This window comes from Canis lupus, chromosome 33, assembly GCF_011100685.1.
Source record: "Canis lupus familiaris isolate Mischka breed German Shepherd chromosome 33, alternate assembly UU_Cfam_GSD_1.0, whole genome shotgun sequence".
NCBI classification, from domain to species: domain Eukaryota; kingdom Metazoa; phylum Chordata; class Mammalia; order Carnivora; family Canidae; genus Canis; species Canis lupus.
Window position 1 is genome coordinate 18,481,301 of NC_049254.1, and position 22,398 is coordinate 18,503,698.

Genomic DNA, 22,398 nt, shown 5'->3' on the forward strand with positions numbered 1-22,398 from the left:
GGGGGGTTATCAGAAATGAGAAGAGGGGGAGGGCCGGCGCCCAGGAGCGGGAGAGCCCAGCAGCCGCCCCAGGCCCGCGCCCCCCGCGCCCCCCGCGCCCCCTGCGCCCCCGGCCCGCGACCTCCCGCGGGGACCCCCGGCGGCGGCGCCGTTTGATCGGCCGTCTCCAGGCTGCGCCCCCGGGCCCGCGGGGGGCTTTGCAAGGACGGGCGCCCGCCCCCTCCGCGGGGAGGCTCAGCTCGGCCAGGGGCGCGGCGCCCACCATGCGGGGCGGCCCGGGGCTCGCGCTGCTCGGCGCGCTCCTGCCCTGGCTCTCGGGGGCCGCGGGCCCCCCCGCCCCGCGCCGCGACCCCCGCGACCCCGCCAGGGGCGCCGATTTCGACCGCGTCTACGGCGGGGTGGTGAGCCTCAGCACCGAGAACATCTACTCCTTCAACTACACCAGCCAGCCCGGCCAGGTAAGACGCTCGCTCTCCTCCCCGGGAACTTGCCCGATCGGAGCCCCGCCGCTGCCGGGGGGGGGGGGGGGGGGGTCCCCTCCCTGAGAATTGAGCTCGGGGACCAGAGGACCCCTCGTGCCCTTTGCCCTTCAAAGCAATCACTGCCCTGCCCCGGCTGCCGCATCCTCCGCAGCCCGCCCGGGGACCGACGACTCGGGTTCCTCTCGCACCTTCCCTGGCCTGGTCCCCTGGCGTTTCGGGGCTTTGCAGAGACACAGGTTCCCTGCACCTTCCGCGGCTCGTGGCCCCCTTGCCGCGCCTTTCTCTAAGGAAACTCAAGATTTCTAGGGCTGCGGAGGGAAAGGACTGCACCTCTCTGCTCCTAAGCCTTTGCGGAGAAGGAGCCTCATTTCATCTGGATGATTCTCCAGACTCCTCTACCTCGTAGCGCACGGGGAGGGAGAGCTGCTGAGAATGGAAAATAGGACTGTGTGAGGATGGACGCGAGCTGCAGAGCCTCTGAGTGCTCGATAGTCACCTCCTGCGTTTCTGTACCGCTGTCACACGTATGTGCTCCCGAGAAGCCACAGGACGTGGCCAGAGATGTGCAAACTGCAGCCATCAGCTGATCTGTGGAGGTTTTGCTGTTAAATGGGTGATTGTGTGAAAGTTCTAGACCTATTTCTGACAAGAATCGAGGTGAGACAACGGGAGGAAATGACTGCCCCAGCAACTATCCCTTTGACACACACACACATATATATATATATACTCTGATTATATAATGTAGGAGAAATGCATGGGTAGGTTTTTTTCCCCTCTAATATGGTACCTTCTGGGGCATGCAGAAAGGAGAAGACTCCCCCAGTGCACCTTCCTCTGGATCCTTTTCCCATGTGAATGTGCATGTGTACCCCTTACTATTCCAGCATTCCCTAGTCCCTCGGGAAAGTCCAGAATCAGATAACTCGAGATACCACCTTATGCCTCCCTCTCTAACTCTCACTTAAAATCAGAATTCAGAAACCTGGTAGCTTGGAGTAGTATGAAGCAGGGTGGACCAATGTGCCCATCACCACTCCCAGACATCTCCCAGCTGTGCGTATTGAGCAAGTTCCCCATCTCCAGTCTGGCACAAAGCTGCTGTCACCATGGCAGCAGAGCCCTCCACCCTGGCCTGTCCTCTGCTGACCTTCAGGTTGCATGTCCTGAAGTAGGCAGAGTGACCATGTGCAGAGCCATTCTATCCTGGGTAAGTGGGAGGGACAGTTCTCATCCCCCCAATTCCATCTCTTCCTTCCAGTGTGTAGTATGGACCAGCTGACATGGCACATGAGTTGTGTCCCTAGCCCTGTAATTTGCTCAGAATAAGTCTGAAATATTCCATGAACTCTGGGGTGTACTATCAGTTTCCCCTCCAAATCATTGGTAAGGAAACTCAGATGATATGCACAAAGTAAGTTCTGACATCAGGCTTTAGTATTTCTTGCACTTCAGCTTAGAAATACATCGGCTATTTTTTAACTATCACTTAACCTTTTCACCCTTAGTATTTGGTGAGTTTCTCTGCCACTGCACGGGTGCACTGTTTGCAGCTGGGTCACCTGCTTGACTTTCCTAGAAAAGTGTGAGATATTGAGGACAGGGGCAGAGTCATGTTCATCTCCGTGTTCCAGCACCTAGCACAGTGCTTGGCATATGGAAGGTTTATTAATATTTTTGAAAAGTGAATAAGTGAAGAAAGATTTAAGGAAATTGTAAACTAAAACTAAATAAAACTAAATACATACTTTTGGGGGCACTTGGGTTGCTCAGCTGGTCAAGTCCTGATCTCAGGGTCCTGGGATTGAGCCCTACCTCAGGCTCTATGGTCAGTGCACAGTCTGCTTGGGACTCTCTCTCTCTCTCTCTCTCTCTCTCTCTCTCCCTTTCTCTGCCCCTCCCCACCCTTCCTCTAAAATAAATAACTAAATCTTTTTTAAAAATAAAGTATATGTTTTATTAGGTTGGAAGTGTGAGATCATTCCAGATAAAAACATTTTTAACAATTGTTATGAAATTGTTATGAATTTTTTTTTCTTTTTTGAGAATGGTTATTTGGCTATTATTTAGAAAGTCTGATTATAGAGAATCAGTTTAGATGCTGTATTTAGGCTAACATATGGCACTTGACTAAACTCAGACTGGCTGCCCAACTCACTTTGTGCACATGCAGCACGCTAGTAGCCTCAGCCCTCCCCTCTATAAAATGGATGTGTGTGTGTGTGTGTGTGTGTGTGTGTGTGTGTATTCTAAGGACTCACTCTCCAGGGATATAGGGTTAAATGAAATAAATGCCCATAAACTTCCTCCCAAGGCCTCCTGGGTCTCAGGGTGATTGGCTTAGATTAAAATCCTAACTCTATAGGCATGGGGTGTGTGGCCTTGGTAAGTGACATCATTCCCTTTCCATTTTACCTGTCTACATGCTTACATACCTCTTATTTTATGAAACAATGGTGAAACTTAGTTTTTAAAATATCTTTGCATGATACAATAAAAAGTTGACAACCCCAGTAGTCACTAAAATTTCACTAATCTGAGAAATACAGTTGGGAACTGTGGGACTAGCAGATAACTCAGGTATCTTAATTATTTTAATACTGGCATGCAATAATATGAACCAGCTGTCCTTAAATCTTACAGCTTTTGAGACATCTCTTTAGTATGCAAGTAAGATAGTGGAAACCTCAACCCTCTTACTTTGGGGATTACTCCCCTCTCCCTCCAGCTGGTATTCCCATTGACTTCATCAGAGATTATATTTTTCTGATCTAACTGCTCTTGTTTCTTTCTCTTTTTTAAAAATATTTTATTTATTTATTCATGAGAGACACAGAGAGAGAGGCAGAGAAATAGGCAGAGGGAGAAGCAGTCTCCCTGCAGGGAGCTCAATGCAGAACTCGATCCCAGAACCCCAGAATTATGACCTGAGCCAAAGGCAGATGCTCAACTACTGAGCCACCCTGGTGCCCCTACTCTTGTTTCTCTTGATGGCCTCTTCTCTTCTTGGTCCTGTTTGCCCCATGTTGGATACTGGCAGCCCCACCTTCCAAAACATGAATACGATGCTTTTAGGTATAGCAGAATTTTCCTGAATGTTTGGAGTAACATAAGGGTTTGCAGAGCAGCATAGGGTAGGTGATAGATTAAAGCAGAAATCTAGGCAATGCTGTTATAACAATTTACCAATTTAAGATGGTGGCACTATGTTTAGGCTCTGGTTTATCACCATCTTACTGGCTACTCCCCACCCCAAATGCTGGCCTCCCCCACTCTCGAAATTTTTGTTATTCGTGAGAAGCAGTTTTGCCTCCATCACAGACCCCAAACTCATTGAAGGGCCCTACTAAATAAAGAACTATGAACCCAAGGTCAAAAGGCTGGCCAGGACCTTTTTCCCTTAATGACCCAAGTTTTGGTCAGGGATCCCTCTCCTGCAGGGGTCACCTCCCACCTATACCTCTTCGAAGCAACAAAGAATTGGGTTTAGAAAAAAAAAAAAAGTATAGCTTTTTGAGTTTTCATCTTTTTTTCTTTTTCTCTTCAAGCTACTGTTATGTTTGCCATTATTTTTTCTTCACTTTGGTGGAGAAAGGCTATTCCCAATTTAGGCTTTGGTGAGAAGAGGAAGCTGCTGTGGGAACCTTTGCCCCTAATCTTTCCTGTCAGCCACTGCATCTCCTGTACCAAACACTGGTCTCAAGGAACTATTTAGCCAAGCATGTGTCATGCTAATTAGCTGAGGTCAGCATCAGGAAAGGTCTCATATGTCTTCTAGGCAGAGTAAAGTAAATAGGAAGTTGCCCTTAAAAAAAAAAAATCACTGGAAGAATGGAGCGACTGCTTACAAAAATAATGAATATAAGGATTGAAGTTGCAGATTAGGCGAGATCATGGTTCATTTTATTTCTCTGGAGGGGAAGTATCTGGAGACTCCTTTTCAGAGGAGGAGAGTTTTCACTATCGTAAACTGGGTCCTCTATCACTACAGGGCTGGAAATAAACGAGGAGGAAATCACCTTGTTGAGAAAGTCACCAGGCATATGTTTGACTAGGACAGAGGGCACAAAAGCAGGTTTATTGAGAAATGAGAATACTCTTGTAGAGACAGGTGGTGGCAATAATCAGATGTTTATACTTGAGCTAGATGCTGATAAGAAGCGTTTAAATAAAAATCTAACTACCATGCAACAAGAAGTGTTCTCTGAGGCTTTCAGCAACAGAATTCATTGTTCACCATAGATCTTTTAATTTGAAATGTTTCCCTGGAAATATTCCTTTTGTTTATTCAACTGAGACATTTATCTTTTAAGGACATATGCTTGTTTTATGCCCAAGGAACAATCCTTTGCTTTATTCACATCAACCAGTAGTTGTCTACCTAGAACCAGTTATACTGCATTTTGGGTCCAAATTCAAAAAGCCTATCCAGTTCTTGGGAACAATGACGTATATATCAGGATATTTGAGCAGTAACTTCTAACTATACCTTACTGATTACGTGGAAGAATGAAAACTTGTGATAGGATTACCCTCAGTTCCCCGGGTCTGGGATGCACGCCCCCTGTGTTCTTTATGTACTGAGGCAGAGAAGCCTCATCTGCTGGTCTCCCAGTTCCCCTAATGAACTGGACTGGTGCTTGTTTGTGAGGAGAAAATTCTCTCATTACTACATTATCTGGCTGAACAGACTACCATAGACCGGGTGTCTTAAAAAACAGACATCATTTCTCTCAGTTCTGGAGACTACATGGTCCAAGATCCAAGCATCAACAGATTTGGTGCCTGGTGAGAGCTGACTACCTAGTATGTAACAGTGCCTTCTTATAGCTCTATCTTCCCGTGGCCCAGCAAGCGGAGAGGTTAAGCAAGCTCTCTCCTATCTCTTCTAAGGGCACTAATCTCATCATGAGGGCTCCAACCTCATGACCTGATGACCTTCCAAAGGCTTTACCTTTGGAAGGTCACATGGGGGATTAGCCTGCAACGTATGAGTTTGGAGGCAGAAGGGGATGCAAACATTCAGTCCATAGCAGTTACTTCCCATGTTTTCCTCTGTGGCTCTGAAAATTCTACATCAAAGTGTCTTAAGGATATTTAGAGGCTGATATTTTCCAGTCTGGGATCCAATTTCATGCAGAACCCATCTTCTGCCTGCCTAGACCTGATAGTCATGTGCTAAGTTATATAATGGATTCTGTAAGTATTTGCTGTCCAACATGGTAGCCACTGTCCACATGTGGCCATTGAGCACCTGAAATGTGGCCAGTCACAATATGAGATGTACCATAAGTGTAGAATATACACCAGATCTCAAAGACAGTAGAAATGTGCCATTAATATTTCCATTGATTGTATGTTAAAGTGATATTATTTTGGATATATTAAGTTAAATCAAATATATTAATAAAATTAACTCCACTTGTTTCTTTGTACTTTTTAAAGTAGCTACAAGAAAATTTAAAAGCACACATGTGAGTCATATATTTTCCTTGGACAGCACTGCTCCAAGTCCTACAAGACTTTAGAGAACTCATTCATCCCACAGATAGCTTTGCTGGAGGATATGAGGCTTGAAAAGGTCATAAGAGATAAAAAGAACTTCAACAGGAAGAAAGGACAAAGGCCTTTCACATATAGAAAAACGTATCTGATTTCTTTATTGACAACACTGCGTCAAAAGCGGTGGTATATATTTCTACCAGGAGGCATATAATACCTGCTTGTCTCTTTTTTTGTGATGATACCCACCGTGGATCATAATTGCCTAGTTTCATTAGGAATAACAAAGTAATGATATTTTAATTATATCTCTTATTTTCTCATTCATGAGCTGGAATACTCTTATAATAAGAAATCTTTCCTCATCAGCTCTTTGGGTACCTTAAGCTATTGTTTGTGAAACAGACATGGGATAAAGACTTCATTCTTCACCTTTATTTACCAATTTTCAAAATAATGAGTTGTCTTTTAGCATCTTATTATAATGACCAATGAGATTTCATTTAGCATAAGTATGAGCTCATGAATTTAAACATATTTTATGTGTGTTAACCCATTGCTGTTACTAAACTTAAGTGCAGATTCTTTATTGGCCAGAAAAAGACAATTTGAATTGGATCCTGAATTATCTTGATAAAATACAAGCACTCTCTGACATCTTCCTTGCTTTCTGGCATGGACAGTTATTCTAAGCTCATCAGGTTCAGTTCTTGTCTCCAACATGGAATTAGAAAGGTCAGGGTCCTTTGAGTAAGAAATAGAGACCACAGTATGAAACCAAGAGGCCTCTATTGCTAATGGATTGGTAATTTTTTTCTAATTCTTTTTAGTACACAGAGCTAAAGGACAGTTTGTATCATGAATTCACACTAGTACTTCAGAAATACAGGGTTTTTACTTAACCTTATCCATCTTACACATCGATTTCCTTTCTCCTATGCCCAAAACCCTGGTTCTCGACTATATTGACTTACTCATTTGCTTTAACCCACAATATACACAGAGCAGTTTTAGATAACAATACTAACAACATTACCAACAATAAGATTACTGGCAACAGTTTGAGAGTTATTTTTACAGTTCCTTTAACCTTATGGCATATTTCATGATTGATGTTGAGTCAAATTACTGTGTTTGAAAGTAAGGTAGCAGTGCAGTTATGTTATCCTTTCAATGCAGTTATATTATCAACTTACTAGGTTCATTTGCTTCACTTTACTTTTGAATTTCAGGGATGCTTCTTAATTTTGTTTGAAAGTTAACAAATAAAAATCTGTATAACATGATATATTCAAAGAAGTCTAGCTTTGGGGTACCTAGGTGGTTCAGTCAGTTAAGCATCTACCTTTAGTTCTGATCATGATCCCAGGGTCCTGGGATGGAGCCCCACATCAGGCTCCCTGCTCAGCGGGGAGTCTGCTTCTCCTTTTCTGTCTGCTCCTCCTTATTCCATTCTCTCTCTCCCTCTCTCAAATAAAGAAATAACATGTTAAAAAAAAAAAAAAAGAACTAAAAGAAAACCCACAGACTGATAAAATCACATTAAAAAAAAAACCCACAACAATACAAACAGAAGTCTAGCTTCTACCCCTGTTTCCTGCACCTCATTTCCTCTCTTCCTATATTGGTAACCATTAAAAATTTATGGCCCAGGGGCACCTGGGTCACTTAGTCTATTAAGCGTCCAACTCACGACTTCAGCTCAGGTCATGATTTCAGGGTGATGAAATCCAGCTTCACATCAGGCTCTACTCTGAGCATGGAGTTTGCTTAAGATTTTCTCTCCCTCTCCCTCTGCCCCTCGTCCTGCCTCATGTGTGTGTGCACACTGGTGCATTCTCTAAAAAAAAAAAAAAAAAAAAAAAAAAAAAAATTATGGCCTGTAAAATAAAGCAGTTTTTTGTTGTTCCAATGGTTACCTTTTTACTAATATATTTATATAATGCCATTGGCCTCTTCTGTTTTTGTCTCTTAGTTCTCTATGATGAGCAATATTGAAATTAGCTGGTATCTTCTCCATCTCATTAAAAAAAAAAAAAAACGATTTTATTTATTTATTTGAGATAGAGAAGCAAAAGCCAGGGGAGCAACAGAGGGAGAGGGAGAAGCAGACTCCCTGTTGAGCAGGGATACAGACTCGGGGCTCAATCCCAGGTCCCTGAGATCGTGATCTGAGCCAAAGGCAGACGCTTAACTGACTAAGCTACCAGGCACCCCTCCATCTCTTTTTACAACTCCCAAATCTAAACCCTAGTTAATACCTTTAGAGAAATTAATGAACTTGTGCTACTTTTCAAATATTGTCCCCATTCTTGCCCCATTTTTGATTAGTTGTTCATATCTGCATTATCAAAGCATATATCATTACAAGCTAGGCTATCTTCCTTACAACAAACATTTAGTCTTAGTTCTACAGGTATCTACAAATTAAAAGTTCACAACTAGACTTATGTTAATGTCCTCCAGTTGTTTGATTGTCTAAAGCTTATTATCTAGGAGGTATCTCCTACAATTCTTTCATGTTCACAACACTTTGTCCAAAGCCATGTACTTGCAAGTCTGATTAGCTGAATATAAAACCCTTGGCTTATAGGGTTTTTTTCCTTGAGTTTTAAGCATTTTTCTTTGGCTTCTGGCAAAAGTGATGATAAAAGGGATTCTTTCTCTTGCAAGTAATTTCATAATCCTAAAAGATTCCCTTTCCTTTTTTCTTTGAAATCCAGTAGTTTTACCAGACCATGTCTGTAGGGCAGGCTTTCCCAGGTATGTGATATAATCTTGCAATATGTAACCTCAATGATTATTTAATTCAGGAAATTTTCCTTAGAGTTTTTAACATTCATTTATTCAAATGCTTATCTTCTTTAGGAATTCCCTTTATACTTATGTTGGCCCTTCTTTATTGTTTCCTATATCTACCAACTTTTCTAGAATTATTTTTTATATCCTGCCCAGATTAATTTATTTTTCTCCTTCCCATCTTCTGTTTTCCTTATGATATTATGGAAGTATTTTTTTTATATCTCTGTGCTCCTTCAAATTAAATATTCATTTATGACAATTTTAAAATTTATCTCCCTTTTTTTACCCTGAGTTCTGCTATTGATTTTTTAAAACTTCATTTTTCCAGTGATTTCATTTCTGAACTTTTAAAACCCTGATTTATGGCTTTTTTATAATTTTTAAATGTTCATAACTTTTAATGTTGAAATATTAGGCTATACTTTCTACCTATTTTATAGGTACAGTTTTCTGGCATATGTTCACCATCTGAAATGATTTTTTCTGCTTCTTAGTCTCTTTTACTTCCAGTAACTTTGTTTGGGATTCAACTGCAGTCCTTATCTATTGTTCATCTTTACATTAGATGAATTTTTCTTACTTTAGCAGGGAAAGATGGACCTGGATAGGTTTCCTAGCTTTCTTCTCTTATCTTTGTGAAATGATCAAACATGACTTTCTTTCTGAGAAATTTCATAGGTCCTTTTCCCCCATTTTATGTAGTCTGCCTCTTTCTAGTCAAGTAAATTAATTAAATCCACAGATGGGTTGTTGGAACCTCTAATCTATACCTGGTCAGTCAGATGACAACCTGGACTTTTTTTAAAGTTTGTTTGTTTACTTATGTAATCTCTAAACTCAACCTGGGGCTTGAACTCAGGACCTGGAGATCAAGAGTTGCATGCTCTTCTGACTGAGCCAGCCAGGTGCCCCCAACCTGAACTTTTTGATTGGCATTTGAAGGCAGGAAGAAGTGTGGGGAAGGGCAGTCTTGTAGAACTGATCCTTTAACCTGTGGAATCTGATGCTATCTCCAAGTAGAAAGTGTCAGAATTGAGTTGAATTATGGGACACCCAGCTAATGTCTGAGAATCCCTTGGTGGTGTGGTAAAAACAAACAAAGAAACCCCACATATTATAACTGAGGAGGCAGAATTATACTTCCCCATCACTAGCAAAATAAATAATATTTTCATGGCTTTTAGGGAATCACAAGGGAAGATGACATCATTAGTTATCATCTAGGGCATCTATTGTAACCCATTATCCAGATCATCTAGAGAGGCAGCTCTGTCACTAGACCAGTGATAATAATCCTCAGTTTTGAATTTATAGTTAAAAAGATAAGCATATCATTATTTTTTTATTCATGAGAAACTGAAAACCACAATAGTGAAACAAATTACATCAGCAATCACTGAGGCTTGAATATATGAGTGTCTGAATTCAGGTTCATAATTTTATCCATTTCAAATCTTGGACTGTAGAGTTCTCATATTTTTAAAAATATATGGTTTTGCTAGGCGTTTCTGAAATATGGTAAACTTTACATTGTCTCTGGTCTTTTAGTGGTCTTTTCCGAACCTGTCTGTATTTTAATGGTCTTTAATGTACTTTTAATGTATTTTTTTAATATTTCAAAAGAAACATGTTTTGCTCTCCTAAGTCAAGGACAACAAACAACCAAGATACTGAGCACTATTGGGGAAGAACACTGAGTGGGACACCAGAAAATGTGTGTTTTTATCTTTTTAATAACCTATGTACCTTCAGCAAAACCTATTTCCTCCCTGAGCTTTATTTTCCCCACAGATAAGAGACTACATTTTTAATATTTTTTCAAGCACGAAGTTGAGCCTTTTTTTTTTACCATGTGCAAGATTGTAATTTTTATGTGTAATTAAAGAATGCCTTATACTTGTGTACAACTTTATTTTTTTTTTTTTTTTTTTTTTTTTTTTTATGATAGTCACAGAGAGAGAGAGAGGCAGAGACACAGGCAGAGGGAGAAGCAGGCTCCATGCACCGGGAGCCTGATGTGGGATTCGATCCCGGGTCTCCAGGATCACGCCCTGGGCCAAAGGCAGGCGCCAAGCTGCTGCGCCACCCAGGGATCCCTGTGTACAACTTTATTATTACTTTTTTTTAAAGTAAGCTCTATGCCCAGTGTGGGGCTTAAACTCATGGTGCTAAGGTCAAGAGTCACAAACTCTACCAACTGAGCCACTCAGGTGCTCGTAATGTTTTTCTTAACTATAGACAAGTAGGAGAAATTTCTTGCCAAAAATATCATTTCTAACTCCTTGTCTTATAAAAGCAAATAAATGAAACTTGAAATTATTGTTTCTGAAAAACTATTCTTTGCTTGTTTGTTTCGTTTCTTTTGAGAAGTTTCCCCTAGGGCTCTTCACACCTGGAGGTGTGTTTGTTCTATTTTGTTTTGCTTTGTTCCCTCCACCTTTGCCACATGTGCTAAGCTTGTATTCCAATTCCATTTAGTTTCTTTCTCATATTCCTTTTGTTTCTTCCTGAGTGCCATGTCAATAGGCTTATGATAGTTTTGGGTTTAGTTTTTTGGTTGTTATTTTGTTTTGTTTTGATTTTACTGTTGTGATGCTCTTTTCTGTGGGGGGTATTTTAGGTATCTTATACAATATGTGGGGATTTTCACTTATATGTAGAACATAAGACACAGCACAGAAGATCATAGGGAAAATAAATCACAGCACAGAAAACTGACTGGGAAGGAATCAGAGAGGAAAACAAACCATGAAAGATTCTAACTGTAGGAAACAAATTGAGGGTTGCTAAAAGGGAGGTGGGTGAGGGGATGAGGTAACTGGGTGATGGGCAGTAAGGAGGGCACGTGATGTGATGAGCACTGAGTATTATATGCAACTGATGAATCACTGAACTCTACATCAGAAACCAATGATGTACTATATGTTGGCTAATTGAATTTACATATTTAAAAAAGAAAAAAAAAGTAGAGATTTTCAGTCATCCTTCTTTTCCCTCTTTGGTTTCAACACCTTATCTATGTCATTTCTCACTGTTGGCTTGAATCTAAAAGATCAAGGACTTGATACTTGTGATACCATGAAACTTCTGTGCTGCAAGAAGATGCCAGAAGAAAGATTTCTTTCTTCCTTTCAAATGGATTGATATTATTACACGTTGCCATGCAGCACCCAGAGTTTGTTAGCCAGCTCTTCCTACATTGTTTAACTCTGGAACTAACTGAAGTCCCATGTCAATACACCAAGATGGTGCATTAATGATTTAAAGGGACATCTAATGAGCTATTCGAATTGGGGCCTCACCATTTTTTCTGCTTATTTGCCAAGGAAAATATCAAACATACCATAGTGCTGCCAGGCAATAAAATCATAGTCTTTTTTATTTTGCTTAAAATTTTTTTGAATATTGTTTATTTTATTGTACATTGTGAAAATGAAAGTTTGAGGTTTTCTTTAGCACATTAGTTCCTACGCAAACCAAAACCAAAACAAAATCTAAGGATTTGTATTCTTCTTAAAGGCTAAGGTCAGCAGTAAGAACAACTATTGGACTTAACACCTATGTCCTCAGTCTAAGATCCTTTGGTTTTCATATATAATAAATTTCTAAGAACATGTGTAAAAATTGTTTATACAGGAGAAGCAGTTGATTTACCAATCAAAAGATAGTGCTCCATTCCTGGAGAGATAAAAGCAAAGCTGAGTGCTATATAGCAAATGTAGATTATATATTAAATGTTTTTAATAATAAAATGAATTGAAAGAATTTGCTATAGTAATTACTTCAAATTCGCTTTTGTCTCATCCCTTAGTTTATTTGAAGTGACAATAGGCAAATAAATTGATTTTGCTATTAGGAAGAAGGATATGCAGATGTTGATTTTGCACAAGATTAAGTAAGTGAAAAAAAAAAGATTAAGTAAGTGATTTTTTAATGGGTTGGATAAGAAGAGTGAAACTGATTTGAAGGTGTCTTATATTGAAAAATGTGTCCAAAGAAAGTTGAATATAAGCCTTCTTTTCTGATAGGAAAGCTATAGGAATCCATTTCCCTGCCATAGCTCCCAAGAACTGGTAAATTTTCCCTCTGTTCCATTAAAAACCTTTTCAAGAGCTAGTTCTCAGCTCATAATTTTAAGGAAGTTTGTTTGGGACCCAGCCTTCTTCAGCTGATCCAAAGACTAGCCAGGGTGTCTATATGTAATTATGAAAGTATTCATTTATTTATAAGTATAGATCACTTATTTTGGTTAAACTCATAAGTGTTTAAATAAAATACTCTATATCTGAAAATGGTGGCAAAATTAAAGTTTATCTAACATCATCAAGTAGCATGTAGTCCTAAGTAAAAGCATCCCCTGGCTGTAGTACTTTACAATTGATTGGACGATTAAGAGTGTAAAGGTTTGCCCTTCCCTCTACCTATCCCGAGACACAAAAGTTTTTCAGCTTTGTATGCTTCCTCACTCTTCCTTTATATATATATTTTTAAATAGACTTTATTTTTCAGAGAAGTTTTAGGTTTAGAAAAAATTAAGCATCAATTAATTTATTTATAATTAATTACCAACATCTTGCATTAGCGTGCTACACTAATGATACACCAATGTTGATATAGCTTTGGTGTTACTTTGATCTTTATTATATATTGAAGTTCACAGTTTGCTTTATGGTTCATTCCTGGTGTTATATGGTTCCATAGGTTTTGAGAAATGCATAATGTATCCACCATTCAGTGGATTGTACAGGATAATTCATTTAATCCCCGTAAAAATCCCGTGTTTCACCTATTCACCTCTCCCTCTTTCCCTCAAATCCTGGAAGCAGCTTTTTTATTGTTTCTCTAGTTTTGCCTTTCCCAGAATGTCATGTAGTTGGAATCATACAGTATGTAGCCTTTTCAGACTTGCTTCTTTCACTTAGCAATATGCATCTAAAGTTCCTTCATGGGTTTTTTTTTTTCATAGCTCAATAGTTTATTTCTTTTTAGTATTAAAGAATATGCTTTTGTTTGGATGTGCCAAAGTTTGTTTATCCATTCACCTATTGAAGGATATCTTCGTTGCTTCCAATTTTTGGCAATTATGAATAAAGCTGCTAGAAACATTTGTGTGCAGATTTTTGTACAACATAAGTTTTCAACTCCTTTGGGTAAATACCAAGGAGCTTAATTCCTGGATCCTATGGTGAGAATATGTTTAGCTTTCTTAGAAACTGTCAAACTGCCTTCCAAAGTGAGTGCACCATTTTGTACTCCCACCTGCAATGAAAGAGTCCTTGTTGCTCCACATCCTCATTTGCATCTAGTATTGTCAGTGCTTTGCATTTTAGCCATTTTAATAGGGGTATAGTGGTATTTCATTGTTTTAATTTGCAATTTCCTAAGGGCATATTAGCATATTTTCATATGCTTATTTGCTACCTGTATATTTTGTTTAGTAAGGTATCTGTTCAGATCTTTTGCTCATTTCTAAATTGGATTGTTCGTTTCCTTTTTGTTCAGTTTTAACAATCCTTTGTAGATTTTGGATGCGAGTCTTTTATCAAATATAAGTGTTGCAATTATTTTCTACTTGTCTGTGCCTTATCTTCTTACTCACTTAAGAGTGCTGTTTGACAGAGCAGACATTTTTAATTTAAGAAAGTACTACTTACCAATTTTTCTTTAATGAATCATCCCATGCCTTGGTGTTATATGTAAAGGGGCTCTGGGTGGCTCAGTTGGTTAACTATCCGACTCTTGATTTCGCTCAGGTCATGATCTCAGGGTCATAATCTCAGGCTTATGAGATAGAGCCCTGGGTGTGGAGCCTGCTTGGGAGTCTCTCTCTCCCCCTCCACCCCTTCCCCCTCCCACTTACCCCCACTCCCAGCCCCTATAACACTTGGTTCTTAAATAAATAAATAAATAAATAAATAAATAAATAAATAAATAAATAAATAAATAAAACAAAAAGTTGTCACCAAGTCTAAGGTCACCTAGATTTTTTCCTGGGTTATCTTCTGAAATGTTATAGCTTTGAATTTTACATGTAGGTTTATGATCCATTTTGGGTTAATTTTGTGAGTAGGATAAGGTCTCTGTCTAGATACATATGTATTTTTAAATGTGGTATCCTATTGTTCCAGCATGATGTGGAAAAGACCACTCTGTGTTTTTAGTATTATAGTGTTACATATGTGTGTGTGCATTTATATCCCAACTTGGATCAGAGAATCTGAAGCAGCTCTCTACCTGGAGCTCATTGTTCTTATTTCTGTTTCCAATCTTCGATTCTATTGCCACTACCTCTAATCTCTAACATTTTCTTCTTGCTAGTTTTTTCTGTGTATCTTATATCTCTCTGCTCCCCCCATCTTTTTTGTCTCTCAAACCTTTTACGAACGCTGTTGGCCCATCAGATTTCTTCCTCTTTGGTTGATCTCCTCAGGTTGTTTGAGGCTTTGCTACTGGCAAAGACATTCCTTCTTCATTTCAGACAACATGTTTTTTTCCATATTTCCAAATTCAAAGCCGTGATGGGTAATCTTAGTTACTAGAGAACTGGTCTCTCGATTTTTAAAATTATGCTATAGAATTTTAATAATACCAACGGTGGAGGATGAAGAACATATGCTATTTGGGAAGTCAGCCTGTATTTCTGTTGACTTCATGTGCCATTATTTTCTTTATTCATGGCGACAAGATATTCTTGTCAAGTATATTTAGCTACAGAAGTGTAATTGGGCTTCCATTTTCTGTTCTTTTTTTCTATCACTAAAAGAAATACATAAAATATCCCTTGAAACCATTGGGATGGAAATGGATAATTGTATTTTAAACTTAAGAGCTTAAAAAAAAACCCTTTTAAATCACCCATCTCTTTTTCACTTAACAGGAGAGGGACCTAAAAGCCAGTGAAATAAATTACTTACTTACATAATTAATTAATTACTTATGTTCCAAATCACGTAACTAGTTTGAAGCAAAGCCAGGAACATAACTAGCTCCTGAGGATATTTCCTCAAGATATTTCTGCTAAACCACTCTCCCTCCCACAAAAGCACATCTATATACTTACCAACAACAATAAAAAATAATTTAAAATACAACAATTGCACTTTCAGTCAGGTCATTTGATCACACTTTATGTTGGATTCCCTTACAATTAATGAAAATCTACACAGGTTTTCATTTTTTGTCGCCCCCCCACCCCACCCTGCCCCTCAGCCCCAGCCCAGGAATTGTCCAAGCATCCATTCGTCTGTGTGAATCAAGCCAGCAGGATTGGCATTAAATAAAACTGAGAAGTTAAAAAAAAAAAAAAAAAACTGAGAAGTTGGCAGATTTGCTTCAGTGTTTCACAGAGCAGCAGCCACCCACCAACTGTGATCTTACTCGGACTCCCTGTGGACCCAGAGGGCCAATCTTCATCTCCTTTATGCTTTATTTGCATCAATGCTGGGTTCCTTTGTGACAGATACCAGGCAGCTTGGAGACCCAAGCAGTTAGCCTATCTGTCACTGGAAGACAGGGCTAATGCTGAGAACTGGTATTTCTGGATCTTCATTAAACAGCCATGAAGATAAGCCTCAGCAAACAGGATTAGCCAATTGTTTCTGTTCTTCTAGATTTAACTGTTCTGATATGGACAAATAATTCATAATTATCTAAACTGGAAGCATATATTAAAAATTGACATGAAAATACTCACAGGTTTTTTTTTGTCCTTTCCAATATTTGCAACAAGAAATTCTGTGTTTGTCCGCACTCTCTCCCCATACTATCTTCACCAGAGTAGAGCAAGTACAACTTTCTAGGACGAAGACAATGTTTATCCGGATAATAAAAGGACACAACATGGGGATAAGGAAAGAGGCAAACAAAATGAAGTCTGAGCATGCAGAGATGGTTTGGGGAGGCCTGTGGACAGTGAGGCTCTAAAATAGCTATGGGGTATGAGTGAGGTAGAAAAAGAAAGCAGACTTGGGGGTCAGGCAAAGTTCTTAGCTGCAAGCAACAGAAATCAATTGGCAAACTTAAGCAGAAAAGTAATTTTTAGAAGGACATTGGGTAGCTCACAAACTTGAGTTGCCAGGCTCAGACTATGGTTAGGAACCAAGAGAAATTAAGCTGCCAGGAAATTATGGCAACTGTCATGATGCAGAAAGGTTTTGTAAAGATACCCACTGAGAACTACCACCTGCTCTGCCATTAGATATGGTCACCCCTGGACCCTGCTGGCATGGACCCTACTGGTGTCAGCATTGACAGTGAATTCTAAACTTTCCCTTCATCTTTGTATTGTTTAGTCACCATTGAAAGTACCAAGTGGTTGGGATACCTGGGTGGCTCAGCAGTTGAGCGTCTGCCTTTGGCTCAGGGCCTGATCCCAGGGTCTAGGATCGAGTCCCACATCAGGCTCCCTGCATGGAGCCTGCTTCTCCCTCTGCCTGTGTCTCTGCCTCTCTCTCTCTGTCTCTCATGAATAAATAAATAAATATTTAAAAAAATTTAAGTACCAAGTGGAAGCATCCAACTATCCAAGCATAGGTCATATATCTAATTCCTTTGGCATCCATCAGCAGCCTTGTCTCCCACAAAACACACAGTTTAGTGGAGTAGAGGAAGTAGGGGCTGGGTAGCCCCCAAGTCAATGCCACCAAAGGTCCTCATGAGGTCTTCTCAAGCTAGGGCATTTGTTCAAAGACAGCTATGTGTGTCCAGATATAGGTTGTCAGGGACCAAGATATGGCAGGGAGGAAAAAGGGTGCTGGAGCCTCTTATCTAAGCCCATTAAAGAGGAACATCTAATATGAGTCTCAGAGAAGAATCTGAGTACTATATAGCATCTCTGCCACCATGTTCACTCCATAATTAAAAATAGTTTAATCTCTTAAACATGGCCTTTCCTGAGGCTTCTTCTGCTTATTTCAAGAAATTTTCTTTTAGGATTTTGAAGAGGAAGATGTTTGCAGATGATCAGTTTTGTCTTGTTTCGAAAGCAATTTCCTGTAAGTAATATTTATATCCTGACAATACTTATTTAGAACTATAAACGGCAGGCAGCCGGGTGGCACAGCGGTTTAGCGCTGGCCTGCAGCCCAGGGTGTGATCCTGGGGACCCAGGATCGAGTCCCACATCGGGCTCCCTGCGTGGAGCCTGATTCTGTCTCTGTCTCTCTCTCTGTGTGTGTCTCTCATGAATAAATAAATAAAATCTTAAAAAAAAAAGAACTATAAACGGCACTGGTCTGCCAATAAATACTACTACAGAAAAAATTGCTGATAAGTGTCACATCAAAACTCTGACAGTCATAACAATAATTTTTTAGTGCCATCCCAGCTTGAGAGCATTAAGTAAGTAGGTCTCAGAATAGCTCTAGAAGAAACTTGCCTGTAGTGTGACCACTCAGCGTATAAATAAATAAAATATAAGGAGTGGATCCTTGAATTCTGCCTCAAACCATAAAATAATTGTTTTTCCCTCTTCAACCTCCTCCACTTGTACTCCAGAGTGAAGGAATTGTTTTTTTTTTTTTAATTTTATTTATTTATGATAGTCACAGAGACAGAGAGAGAGAGAGAGAGAGAGAGAGAGAGGCAGAGACACAGGCAGAGGGAGAAGCAGGCTCCATGCACCAGGAGCCCGACGTGGGACTCGATCCCGGGTCTTCAGGATCGCGCCCTGGGCCAAAGGCAGGTGCCAAACCGCTGCACCACCCAGGGATTCCTAGAGTGAAGGAATTGTAAGGAGAGGGAGTATAAAGTGGGATGTAGGGAGAAAAAGAGAAAAAGGAATCATGCACAGGAGATGAGCAGACCCCAATACCTGAGAGGATGAGGAACCAGCATGGCTGCTGGTTGTCTCCCAGGAACCAAGACTGGACATGCCTAAAGCTGGAGGAAGTCATGGTTCGGAGGAACTAATGCAAAATCTGTGAGAAACCCTGGAGAGACAGAAGATGGTTAGCTGTTGAAGCGAGAGGTAAATGGCAGCCCACAATTAAGAGGCCCCTGGTGAGGAATAGGTTGAAGGAGAGAGTTTTTTGTTGTGCGTTTTTGCCTCCCTCGGTTTGGGCTACGTGGATTGCCACCTGCCCTGCCTTACTGCCCTTGTAAGGGAGAAAACCAGCAGCACCAGCCCAGGGCTGGCTGGGCTCCGTGGGGGCCTGCTGGAGTACATAGGATAACCACTGTGCCCGTGGACTTGCTGATTCTGAGCATTCCCTCCTTCCCCACCATTCCCTTCACAAGGCATAGGCCTGCCGATTGCAATGAGAACAGTGTGTAGGTGGGGAGTAGAAGTAAAATTAGATGCAGGGGACAGGCTAGACCCCTGTGTGGGGCTGAAAAGGGTGTGGTCAACTCAGAGGTTGTCCACCCTAGGGGGCTTTTCTTCTAGCCTCTTTCTACTTTAGACCCTCCTCACATTTAGCACCTCCACTCTGGGGTTCTCAGTACTACCCCAGGTAGCTGATACCCCCAGGAGTTCAAGCTCACAGAAGAAAATAGCACACATCTGCAAGGAAACTACATGAGAGAAATCAAACTGGATAGCCTTTAACCAGATGTAGCCCAACTAATAAATCAGAAGAATAAGACTTTAAAATAAGCAAAGCGAATATAGTGGAAAGAGATGTGGATAGAAGGGCTTCATTAAAATAAAGCAGGTTACAGTTATGAAGATGAGCCAACTGGAAATCTCAGAGTTAAAAATAACACTGTTTACATAAAGACCTCAGCAATGGGGGGGCACCTGGATGGCTCAGTGGTTGAACATCTGCCTTTGGCTCAGGTTCATGGAATGAACCAGGGTTATGGAATGGAGTCTCGCATCAGGCTCTCCACAGGGAGCCTGCTTCTCCCTCTGCCTGTGTCTCTGCCTCTTCCTCTGTGTCCCTCATGAATAAATTAATAAAATCTTAAAAAAAAAAAGACCTCAGCAATGTGTTGGACATTAGAATGAAAATGAATTACAGAACTGGAGAATCTACTTAAAGAGATGTAGGATATCAACAGAAAAATTAAGAAATTGGGAGGGCAAACCTGGTTATGATGTCAACATAATAGGGGGCCCACATGAAAAAGACAAATGGAGAGAAAGAAATATTTGTAGAAATAATGCTGAAGAATTAAGAACAGCCACTTCCCCAACATCCTGGAGGTGCTTTCTTAGTACTTGTTGAACGCTATAAGCTTAGCTGGACTATCTCCATTGGTATAACAACAGTAAATATTTTGTAGTGTTTGTACTAAATATCAGATATATGCTGGATTCCAAATATATCACAGATAAAATCCTCCGAGAGAGCAAATGTATGAAACAATTACCAAATATTATAAAACATGAAGAAATTCTATAATTGAGTATAAAATTGGGTAGTACAGTCCATAAGTTTTGTGAGTGTTAAACGGTGAGATCTGGTTAAGTTAAGGTCTTCAGTGTATACTTGCCTTGACGCCTATTCATGTGAAGAAAATATGTAGGACAGCATTTCCCAAAGTGTGTCCTATGGAACACTTGTTTTATAGAATAGTCTTGGTGTTTCATGTAAAAGGCTTTTGAAGTGTAGTGGAACTTGGCCATGGTTTGACTGCCTAACATCTGAGCTCCATTCCTATATGTTTGGGGGAAATCCTCATTTTATGAGTCTTCACTGGAGCTAGAGCTCCTTCTTGTACAGAAGTAGAACAACGGCACCTGCTCACACACACACCCCAAATTCAGGCATGGTACATGGCCTTGGTATTACCAATCAGATCTGCCTTTCCCAGACTTTGCTTTGGGAGTCAGTGATGTAGAGAAGCAGTGTTCAGCAGCAACAGAGGCAACACTGGTTTCCAGCAATGGCCATAACAATGGGGTGATGGCACTTAAAACCCTCCAGAGGCTTTCTATTGCCCTTAGAGTGAAGCCCCAATCTCTCACATGATTTTAAGACTCTTTGGGACGTATAATAGTCCTTCATATGCCTTCAACTTCAGCCAAACTGATTTTCTCTTAATTCTTCAAACTTCCTTCTTGCCTTCTCTCTCGGTTTCTCCTCCTTCTCCCCCTCCTTCCTTATGTCTACTACACTGTTCCCTTTGTTTAGACATTTCTCTTGTTCTGCTCTGCATTTTTCTGGTTAATTCTTACTCATCCTTTAGGAAAATATTCACCCTGAACACCTATGTCATGCACTTCCACAGAAACTTAAATATTAATACAATTCCTTGTTTAATTGGCATTCCATGGGCAAACCTGCGATCTCAGTGAAGGCAAACTATGTCCACATAGCTTAGTAACATATCTCTTGTGCCAGAACAATGCCTGGCACAGGATAGTGAGTCAAATATTTAGTGAATGAGCAAAGTTCATCCCAAAGTAGCTAGAATCTAGACTGTTTTTTGTTCTATACTCCTGGCCTGCCAATTATTATTCCTCTCTTTAATGTTTTCCCATGTTTTTATTGGAACTGAAATGTTTAATATAAAACTTAAATCATAAACCTAAAGAGGAAAGTTTATATGGCTATATTTATGTGTAGATTGTTACTGGCATAATGAAATTCGTGAGTTGAGGTATGTAAAACATGCTTCTTAGAAAAGTACTTTGGATGCAAAATGCTGAGTATCTAAAAGTTTAGGGAATAATAGCTCCCAAGGGGTAAGCTGCTCTTTTCAAGGGATGAATGAGCTGTTCCAGGAAAGCTGTAGGCCAAACTTGAAAGGAAATTAATATCCTATGTGAGATGACCGTATAATCTTCTCCTTTGCCAGGGGTGATTGGGCTTATAAGAGTGTCTCCACATGTGGAAAACAGTCAACAACTTGATTGATTAGTGAATGTGTGGGAGTGGAAAAGCACTGCCCAACCCAAAGCGTAGGTGGGACAGCTCTGCCTGGTGCTCTGCAGGTCACAGAATACTGTTGCCTATAGTCTATCTAGGGAGGTAGGTAGTCTGGGTGTGACTGTTCCCAGTCTACAGTTGAGGAAACTGAGGTCCAGAGAATATACGTGATTTGTCCAAAATCACCCAGATAGTGTAGTGTTAGTGAAAGAGACAGAAAACCTAGGTCTACGTATTTTTCTTCATTATGGCGTACATTTACAGAAGGTGGTTTTCTAAGGCTGAATCAGGCAGAGGGAATTTTAAACAGTCACATCAATAACTATAGGAATTATTTTAATGCTTGTCTCTTAAAAAAAAAAGATATAACCTGTGACTGAACTAACTCCATTCCTTATGGTAGTTATGAAAATTTGGAGAGGAACGTGTCATTTAATAGACCTTTCTAACCTCCAACAAGAAAGAGATTCAGAACTGCAAGGCTCCTATCACCTAAGGGACCCTCCCAGCAGGTCTGCTTCACTCAGCATGAAGGGTCTTGGCAGCTGGGTAGAAGTTGGAGATAAGCTGATGGTCTGGGAGAGGTTCAGAGTTTTAGAGAATGACTTTATTGCCTAATAATGCTACACATCTAATGTTCAGGTTGACTTATGTTCTCCCAAAATATATGTTGAAGTCCTAATCCCTGGAATCTATGAGTATGACCTTATTTGGAAATAGAGTCTTTGCAGCTGTAATCAAGCTAAGATGAGGTCATTAAGTGGGCCCTAATCTAGTGTAACTGAAGTCCTTAGAAG

At 40.3% G+C, this 22,398-nt stretch overlaps 1 protein-coding gene across 2 annotated transcripts in view; it reads left to right on the plus strand.

Moving 5' to 3' along the window:
• The first annotated feature begins 263 nt into the window (after nucleotides 1–263).
• Nucleotides 264–22,398, plus strand: part of SIDT1 (SID1 transmembrane family member 1) — a 95,467-nt gene continuing 73,332 nt past the window's right edge. For both annotated transcript variants that reach the window (XM_038582840.1, XM_038582841.1), the window contains exon 1: nucleotides 264–458. In XM_038582840.1, coding sequence (XP_038438768.1) covers nucleotides 264–458 — 195 coding nt within the window. The remainder of the gene's footprint in view (nucleotides 459–22,398) is intronic.